Source organism: Sinocyclocheilus rhinocerous, unplaced genomic scaffold, assembly GCF_001515625.1.
Source record: "Sinocyclocheilus rhinocerous isolate Xijiao unplaced genomic scaffold, SAMN03320098_v1.1 scaffold1893, whole genome shotgun sequence".
NCBI classification, from domain to species: domain Eukaryota; kingdom Metazoa; phylum Chordata; class Actinopteri; order Cypriniformes; family Cyprinidae; genus Sinocyclocheilus; species Sinocyclocheilus rhinocerous.
The window spans coordinates 556,828-566,871 of record NW_015654502.1 but is presented as its reverse complement, the minus strand read 5'-3'; the positions used below and the strand labels follow the sequence as shown (position 1 = coordinate 566,871).

At 37.6% G+C, this 10,044-nt stretch overlaps 1 protein-coding gene across 1 annotated transcript in view; it reads left to right on the top strand.

Moving 5' to 3' along the window:
• LOC107717286 (serine/threonine-protein kinase SIK2-like) overlaps positions 1–10,044 on the top strand; it is a 40,736-nt gene that overhangs the window by 6,270 nt on the left and 24,422 nt on the right. The window contains exon 3 of the mRNA XM_016523990.1: positions 3,777–3,840. Within this exon, the coding sequence (XP_016379476.1) occupies positions 3,777–3,840 (64 nt within the window). The remainder of the gene's footprint in view (positions 1–3,776; positions 3,841–10,044) is intronic.

Here is a 10,044-nt window from a genome sequence, read left to right as displayed (position 1 = left end):
ACATACCTGGCAATAAAGCTCATTCTCTCTTCTCTTCTCTTCTTCATAGTGCATAGGCTGCATCCCAACTTGCATACTTCCCTACTATATAATACGTGAAAAATAGTATGTGGAAAAAGTACTGTCTGAATTCACAGTATTCATAAAACAGTAGGTGAAAAGTACCCAGAAACAATGAACAAAAGTATATTTATAAATTAACATTAACCAAGATTAACCCCAAAATTAGAAGAACTAAGAAATTCAAACTGATTTGTAATGGCATGAGGTTGGGTAAATGAAGACAAATTTAAATTTTTCAGTGAACAATCTCTTTAACCCTTACTCTATCCTAACATTAGATAGACAAGAAAGATGAGATTCAATTCAATTCGATTCAAGTTTATTTGTATAGCGCTTTTCACGATACAAATCGTTGCAAAGCAACTTTACAGCAAATTAAGTTTCTACAATATTTAGTGGTAGCTTATCAGTGGTGACTGTCAGTTAATGTACATATGGCAGAAATGTACGGAAAAATCAATTAAAGACGTAATCAAACAGACGATGAACATTATTAACAGCAATTATTATATGATGCAATCAAACTTATAGCAAAATGTGGTAGTTCTGTATGTTGTTTCAGGGTTGGCATCATCTGAGGTCCTCTGAGGGGTTGGCATCATCTCTTCTCAGGTGTTCTGGATCCAGACTGAAGCTTGTGTAAATCCTAGTTTACCACGGGATGTCAATCCCGTGGCAAAAACAGAGAAACAAATAGGGACATAATTAGCGTAGCTGCTGTTCCAACCAAGCAACATTGATTTGTTTAACCCAAACTAAAGAATAATAATGTGCATTTGATCAGATATAACTGCAGTACAAGCTTATGATATGCATTATTTGAATGCTTGGCCATAGAGATGTGTCTTTAATCTAGATTTAACCAGAGAGAGTGAGCCAAATGCGGAAAAGCTCTACCTCCTTTAGTGGACTTTGTTATCCTAGGTACTACCAAAAGTCCAGAGTTTTGCGACCTTAGGGAGCGTGATGGATTGTAGCGTGGTAGAAGACTAGTTAGGTACGCAGGAGCTAACCCATTAAGGGCCTTATAGGCAAGTAATAATATTTTGTAACTGATACGGAACTTAATAGGTAGCCAGTGCAGAGACTGTAAAATTGGGGTAATATGATCATATTCAGTTCAGTTAAATTTGATGGTGAGCGTTTGAGGACTGCAGTCATTCCACAGATTTTCAGTGGGGTTTAAGTCTGGGTTCTGTCTAGGCCATGCAAGGACATTCACCTTTTTCTCCTTCAAACACTGTGTGCTCAGTTTTGCTGTGTGCTTTGAGTCAATGTCATGTTGGAAGGTAAAACTTCTTCCCATTGACAACTTTCTGGCAGAGGACTGCAGATTTTCCTCAAGAATTTGACGTTTTTTTGCCCCATCAATTTTTCCTTTATCCTAACAAGTGCTCCAGTCCCTGCTGCAGAGAAACACCCCATAACAGGATATTACCACCTCCATGCTTTACTGGAGGAATGCTGTTATTTGGATGGTGAGCTGTATTGGATTTCCGCCAGACATATTGTTTGGTGTTGAGGCCAAATAATTAAATTTTAGTCTCATGTGGCCTCAGAATCTTCAAGGTGCATTTTGGCAAACTCGGTCGTGACTGTAAAATGACAGTTGGTCTGTGTTGTGTTTGTGATAATCGATTACCATGTTAATAATAATACATGAATTTTCTGTGTTGTACCAAATACCTTCCACTTCTTAATAATAGGCTTCACTGTGCTTCTAGGCATTGATAAAGCCTTTGAATTTTTTTGACTCTCCTGACTTGTGCCTGTCCACAACTTTATCCCGGAGATCTTTTGAGAGTGCCTTGCCACCCATAGTTGATTGTTTGCTTCAGTTGCACTACCAAGGGCTGAAATGCTCCAGGAAAGCTCTTTTCATGCTGAGCTAATGAAAATGACCAGCTGATCACAGTTGGAAGTCAAATGGCTGTGTGTGCCATTGAGAAGGTGATTAGCTACACCTGATTGGGTTTACAAGTCATTTTTAGGAGAGGGGTGATCCTTTTTCCAACTCCGTCATTCTGTTTCTTTATTTTTTTCTGACATGTTGGTGTTATATCTTTAAATTAGATGTTATAAGTTGCACTGAGTAAATACAGCTGGATAAAACAAAAACTGTCCATCATCATTTCAGGCTACAAAGCAACAAAATGTGATTATTTTAAAGGGGGGTGATTCTTTTCTATACCAACTGTACATTCATACACAGTGTTGGGGGTAACGCATTACAAGTAATGCGAGTTACGTAATCAGATTACTTTTTTAAAGTAACTAGTAAAGTAACACATTACTTTTAAATTTACAACGAAATATCGGAGTTACTTCCCGAGTTTTCCAATTTATTCACTGACACTGCGTATTAAGAGAAATTGGGAGTGAGGTGCAGAGGCACTTCCTTTAGCCCGAGGCTTATTAATTTCACTTTTTTGTGTGAAAGGGCCAAAAATATAACTTTTGAGCTAACCTAGCCCAGGTGAGAAAAAGTAATGCAAAAGTAACATAATGCATTACTTTCTATAAAAGGTAACTAAGTAACGCAATTAGTTATTTTTTATGGAGTAACACAATACTTTAATGCATTACTTTTAAAATGAACTTTGCCCAACACTACACACACAAACTTTAAACATTTTTCTAGGTTGTAAGTAAAAAATTATTGGAGTACTGTATAAAAGATTATTGGAGTATGTTTTACAAGAAAATACTATTTCTACATCAAAATTTCCTGTTTAATTCAAAGTGTTACTTGTGTACAAAGTGTTAATTCTTTGTAATTGTTTGCGAAAAATTACTAGCAATTGTTTCTACACCAAATTATTTTCAGTGTATTTGAATAGGCATGTTATGTAATTTCTAATTGATTGATAGTCCTATTTTGTTGTCAGTTATCATTGGCAAAAGCGTGACCCATCCCCTGGTGTAATGGTGTAATGTGACTAACCAGTAGTGTGTCACGTAACAGACAGCCAACTAGTGTAGAATCAACTATTCACATGAGATAATTTGAGTTATTTCCAGTTATTTGCTTATTTGGCAGCTGATTGGGATAAGAAGTGCTTTGTGATAATTGTGTTCAGAACAGCTCTGAGATCACAGCTTCCATCAAAACATGTTTCTGGAAAGGAGAATTAGTTTAGGAGTTTAAAAGATGATTCATATTCTGGCCTAGTTGCTGATTTTATTAGTCAACCCTGTCATGCCTTTAAATGGCAAGAGCAGAAAAACCCCTACAAGTTGAGCCCAGATAAGGCTGATTTCCACAAAAGCCTATAGAGTTGAAGCTGATGTATCAGTAAAACCCAAACCAACTGACTGTAGAAATGGCCGACAGTAGTGTTTATGTGGGACTCTGAATGTCCCTGAATGTTTCTGAATTATAACATGCCGCTTCTCTACACTACATTTAGTTCTATTCATCTTTTTGTTTTCTTTGGCTAATTCTGGAGGCCTCCCACACATTACTGGCTCTGAGACTGCACTATGAATCGAGCCTACGAGTAAACCAGCATCCCACTCTGATTCATGTGTGTTTCATTATAATGTGAACTCAATGGGATACTGAATGTAGCAGTCATTTTATCACTCAACCCACTTTTTGCACTCGCTTTGTGTTTCATGTGTATTTTGGATCTATGCACGCCATCTACTATAGTGTCAAAGACAAAGGATTTTACCTGTAATGCATTTTTTTTTTTTTCATCCTCACACAGGTCATGGAGACCAAGAATATGCTGTACCTTGTGACAGAATATGCCAAGAATGGGGAAATCTTTGGTAAGTGGTACCAAACATTTACAATAGTGCGATGCAAATTTTGGTACCTGATATGAAATATATTGCATAATGAATAATTGTTGTTATTATAATAGCAACCAATAATACTCACAGGGCCTAAGTATCTATACATTATTGGATGAATGTTGTATTCAGGATGGTTAGCAAAGAATTACATGCGATGATTTTTTAATAAAAAAAAAAAAAGAAAAGCTGACTGCCATATTTGGATGTTGTTGTTCTTGCTCTTGTTGTTGATTCACGATGATATGATGCTTTGCTTATGCTGTCTGTCAGCCAGATCTACCTCTTATCAATTTCACTATACATTTATCCTGATTCCACATCACTGGCACAGAGAAAGTGTGTATTCAGCCTAACATCTTGATTTCAGATGATAGTGACAAAGGTCAGGCTGAAATTAGCTCAGGCGAGACAAACACAGTCTGTGTGAATAACCATCATAGTCACAAGCAACAAATGTGTCAGTGATGATGATGATCATATTCTGACGGCTCAGCTGTCTGTCTTTCCATTGCTTTGGAGTTCTTTCTGTATGACACACAAGCTCGAAGCTAAGAGCAAAACTGAAGGTCAAAGAAAATTAAAGGAATAGTTCATGCTAAATTTTTATTCTGTCATCATTTACTCCTACTCTCATTATTCAAAGCCTGAGTGACTTACTTTCTTCCGTAGAATACAAAGGGAGCATTTTTTAATAAAGTACCAGTACTGGTCACCTGTTTCAGTTAGCATCCAAAAACCCCACAATAACAGTTCATTTGACACATGTGCTATATTCAAGTCTTCTGAAAGTCATATGATCACTTCATGAGACAAATGTAGGTCCTTATTCACTGCTAATCTTCCATTTGGTTTTTCCCACAAAGTTATTGAATGACTTCTGAAGATTTGGAATATTAGGGAACAAGTCCTATGGATTACTGTTATGATATTGTATAGTTTTTTTTCACTGTAGCCATTCACTTTTATTACAGTAGCTATTTGGAAAAAAAGATATTCTGGTCAGATATTCTTTAAAGAGAAGTTTCATACAGGTTTGGAACAACATGGACGTAAATAATCTGAATTTTCATGTTTTTTTAGTTGAACTATCCCTTTAAAAATCACTTGTTGGTGATTCTTGAGGGTGAAAATGATGTAAAAGTAGACTATATCACTGCCGGTGACTGATCTCTTTGGCTGAATCCGAAATCGCCCCCTATACCCTCATTCACTATTCCCTACATTAGACCACTAATACAGTTCACTTGAAAGAGTAAATGAAAACGAGTGAGTGAATTCGGACACTGAGTGCAGAAGGACTGCCGCTTTTGCATAGTTTGAGCTTGCCGTTTAATAATCATTTGAATCTGGAAGCTCCAGTAGTAAGATGAAAGGAATTATCTTTAACTCTGTCATGGAAATTATGTATAAAACCTAATTAAACAATTTAATAATCAATTTACAATTAATTTTTACCTGTATTATATTACGCTGTACGCCGTGGACAAGTGCTTTATAAAATGGATGGATGGATGAATCAGCTGCGGGCGCCATCTTCTGGCGAGGTGCGGCAATTCATTCGCCAGGCGACTCTCGCAGTGCATTATGGGTATTCTCTAGCTGTTGAACATACATCAGTTGTACACTCGTTATTGCTGTGCATTGTGAGATTGAATGAGTGAAATCGATAATGTCCATTAAGGTTTCAGACACCACTAAAAATGGCTGTCCCCTCAAATAGTGCCCAAATTAAGGATATAGGGGGTGATTTCTGACTCCGGGTTTGATTTTGTAGCAGCAGCTGCTGTGCACCACCTGTGAAAACTCACATAATCATCACACATTATTCTTACATAACAGTGTGTCTATTTCACAGTACACGGCAATGTGATATGCTACCAAGAATTTGTTCCTACCCTGGGGAGTCAAGTTTTTTTTATTTTTTTTTTTATGTGTGTGTTTTTAAGTTTTGATGTGTTTTAAGGGAAATAGCTGTAATATAAAGCCTATAAATATAGTAGCCCCGCCCACAGTGAAATCCTATTGGTCCAAAACTGTATATTCAACATCAAATATATTCTAATTGGCTGTTGTTGTTCTGCATCGTGTAACATTTCTGCTTTCATTGCAGACAGACTAATGACTTAACACTGTTTTGTTTCAGATGTATTTGTTGTATTTTTGTAAACATATTTTCACGCATATTCTGTTTGGCCAGCCACCAATCAGCACGCTCATACTGGTAAAGTGTTTTATTGCTACACAATAAACAGACATTTAGTGTGATTCTTTTACAATCTCGCGGTTGTGATGTACTTTGTGCGGACACCATGACCCTGGTGACAACAGCCTCTCTGTTTTGAAAGAGATATAAAGAGGGATGTCGTGGGTGGCTGGGGCAAACCAAATTACTTGTTCCTGCCCAATTGTGCTAAAGGGTGAGATAACAGCCAAACGTCCCGTAGAGAATTGAAATGAGGTTGCCGAGGTCAAATAAAATGATCTGTCGACATAGCATAACTAATACTTACATGACAGTTTTTGTTAAAGGGGCCATATGATGCGATTTCAAGTTTTCCTTTCTCTTTGGAGTGTTACAAGCTGATTGTACATAGATAAGATCCCTGAAGTTGCAAGACTAAAGTCTCAAAACCAAAGAGATATTCTTTATCAAAGTTTGAAGCATGTCAACATATTCTGTTACACCAAATACACAAAATAATGATCTTTAAAAAAGCATCATATGACCCGTTTAAGATTACCACATAATTACTGTCTTGTAGTACTGTTCCAGTTTTGTATACCTATTTAAACTTTATGCAAGTTATTTGTTATTTTATAGTAGGCATAGCCTGCCCTATAGCGTGGTGTATTTTTATTTGTTTTGTTAATAAAAGTTCTATGTTTTATATATAGGCTAAAGTGAATTTGACTTTGTATTTTGTTGTTGCATTCAAGCAATTGATGCTGAATTGACGCTAATTTGAAAGTGAAAGTAAAATGCGTACGGTGCTTTTAAGCTATTTAAAAGCGAAGGAAAGCGAGGAAAAGAGGGAAAATTCAAACGAACTAAAAACGAACAATTGCTTTACGCCGAATTGCCGCTAATTTGAAAGTGAAAGTAAAATGCACACACCTCTTGCAAGCTATTTAAAACCGAAGGAAAGCCAGGAAAAGAGGAAACGCCCCCGCCCCCACGGTGATGCCGGTATTATCGGTGTTGTCACACGTCGATTAACCGGTGGGAAAATCTCCTCACCGTCACAACCCTAGTACTGAGAGGTCATGCTGTCCAGCTATTGTGATTCTCTGTTGCACAATATGATTATGCAACTTATTTACAGCATGTGCCATCTCTATCAACACTAAAAGTCTCCAGTTAATCACAAATTATGAAAGATACTTTTTGTAATCATTAAGACCAAGTGGTGTGCGCTTGCACCACACTGAATCTAAGCTATCCTAACATAACACAGGCACTCACTTCCATCAAATAATCTTCACAGGGATAAAAGAGAGAGGAGAGAGAGACTGAGCAGCATTTGGTGCTGTGAAGTGCTGGGTTCGGTCCCCCGTGGTGGAGCTTAGAAGCGCAGAAGCCTACCACTAGAGTCTGTCTTCTCCACCAGCACCGCAGAGCCGAAGTATTAGAGGGACCTGGAAACTGGGTCAACTTCGAATAAGTAGAAGCTGCAGAACGCACAGGCAAAGCAGGAGAGAGAGGGAAAGCTAAGGGACATTGATTTGAATTTTGGAAGTGGAGAGGAGAAATGTAGGCCATGCATATTTTTAAAAAATCCAGAGCTGGAGAAAAGGTTCTTTTTGAACATGTCAGCTGATCAGTCTTGACGACCGTGTCTGCCCTCAGCCTCTCGATCCCTGCCTTTTACCGTCAGGCTCTATTTCTAGTCTGTCGATTTTAGGTTTTAGCATTAGTATTGGTAGTATAGGAAAACTCACAATTCCTGTCTAGATCATTTATGACTCACTGGAAAGAGCGTACGTGTGTTTGGAGACCAGAAGAAATGTATTCAGTATGCTGGAAATAGTTTCAATAGTATAAATAGTCTTTTTTAAATTTTTTAAATTAATGAAGTATTGTTTTTATTTTGAACATTTTTCTAATTCTTTTAAAATTATTTTATATGCTTATATGCAGAATGACCTTATTAACTATGAAATGTAATATGATTTTTATTATTATTACAAATATTTTATTTATTTTATTTCAGTGAATTAAAGCTGGTGGAACACTTAAAATACCATCAGTATTTTTGTAAGTGACAATACTGCCAGGACAAGGTTCAGCTAGTTCATGCTTTTAAACCCCTAATACACAAGCCCGGCAGTAAAATGCTCCTTGCTGGGAAGAGGAAATGCTCTTTCTCCTCTCACGTGCCTCTTTAAGGCAATTAGTCAGTCCATGCAACTGTGGTGTAACTGACACTCTGGTTTGTAAGGGTCAGTTGAGAGGAACTCCATTTGTACTACTTATAAAGTAGAAGCAACTTTTATTAGGCCAGCTGGCCAGCTCAGGCTCTTTTAGGTCTCTCTTGTTCATGCTCACATGGCTAAGAGAAGAAAAAAAATCATACATAACAAGATCATTTTAGAGGCCTGACTGAGGTACCTGGTATGCTGGCACCAGAATGATGTGACGTTCTGTTGGCCAAAGTCCACAGTCTGTGATTTAGTGGGGGTGATTACAGCCAGTTGAGTGGTATAAAGTAGAGTGTATGAACATCTTATCTTAAAGTAGATTCCTGCTGGCCATTTGACACAAATATGAGACATTCCTATGTCAGGTGTGTTTTTTGATTAGTAGCGTAGTCCTAAAAAAAGTTTCAAATGGAGCACAATTTCAGAATGTTACATCTGGTATCTAATTGGTTAGCTCAGTGAATTTTACATTTGGCATTACTGTAAAATTATTATTATTGTCATTATTGTAGTGTGTGTGTATGTGTATATATATATATATATATATATTAAAAAATATATATTTTCTATAGTAATGTGTGGTGACATTTACTGTTTCTCTGTAAAAAAAATTTGTAGGAATCTGGGTGATCAGAAATTCCGTGTGAGGACGAAAAGTTCCCCCGCAGATTTTGCACATTTTCAAAGAACGTGAATTCGCCATCTGAGCTGTGCTTCAAACATTTCTACAATATTGACAATCAACAATGCCTTTATTGCCTTAAATTTTGTAAAGTTTCGCTAATGTGACTGCACCTTAAAGGGTTAGCTCACCCAAAAATGAAAATTTTGTCATTAATTACTCACCCTCATGTTGTTCCAAACCCGTAAGACCTTTCTTCATCTTCTGAACACAAATTAAGATATTTTTGATGAAATCCGAGAGCTTTCTGACCCTGCATAGACAGCAACACAGCTACCACATTCAAGGTCCAGAAAGGTAGTAAGGACATTGTTAAAATAGTCCATGTGACATCAGTGGTTCAACCGTAATTTTATGAAGCTACGAGAATACTTTTTTTGCGCAAAGAAAACAAAAATAACTTTATTCAGCTATTTCTTCTCTTCCATGTCAGTCTCCACCGCGCATTCACGACGCATGCGTGTGTGTTGAACCACTGATGTCCCATGGACTATTTTAACAATGTCCTTACTACCTTTCTGGACCTTGAATGTAGAAGTTGTATTGCTTTTTTCTATGGAGGGTCAGAAAGCTCTCAGATTTCATCAAAAATATCTTCATTTGTGTTCAGAAGATGAACGAAGGTCTTACGGGTTTGGAATGACATGAGGGTGAGTAATTAATGACATAATTTTCATTTTTGGGTGAACTATCCCTTTAAGGCTATCCAAGGTAATTCTGTGATCACAAATTGTTGTCTGTTGAAAATTGATTTTGATTTTTGAAAAACGGCTTATCCAGAGAATGACGCCTTGTACCCACAGTCGCTCCGCCAGCCCACCTCAATGTAATCCCAAGGCGAGTATGGAATGGAATGTGTGAGGACTGTAGGTCTGGCCACGGGCCGAGGGCCAGGGACTGACCCAGTACTCTAGGGTGTGGTGACCACATGATTACACCATCCGGGGGGATGTTTACCCTACTCACACACCACAGAGCCTCCTTATTGTGGCTCATCAATCTCTGCCACTAGCCACACCACACCGCCAAGCCTTTCCCGGTACAACGTGTGGTCATGGTTTTCAAAACTTTTTTTT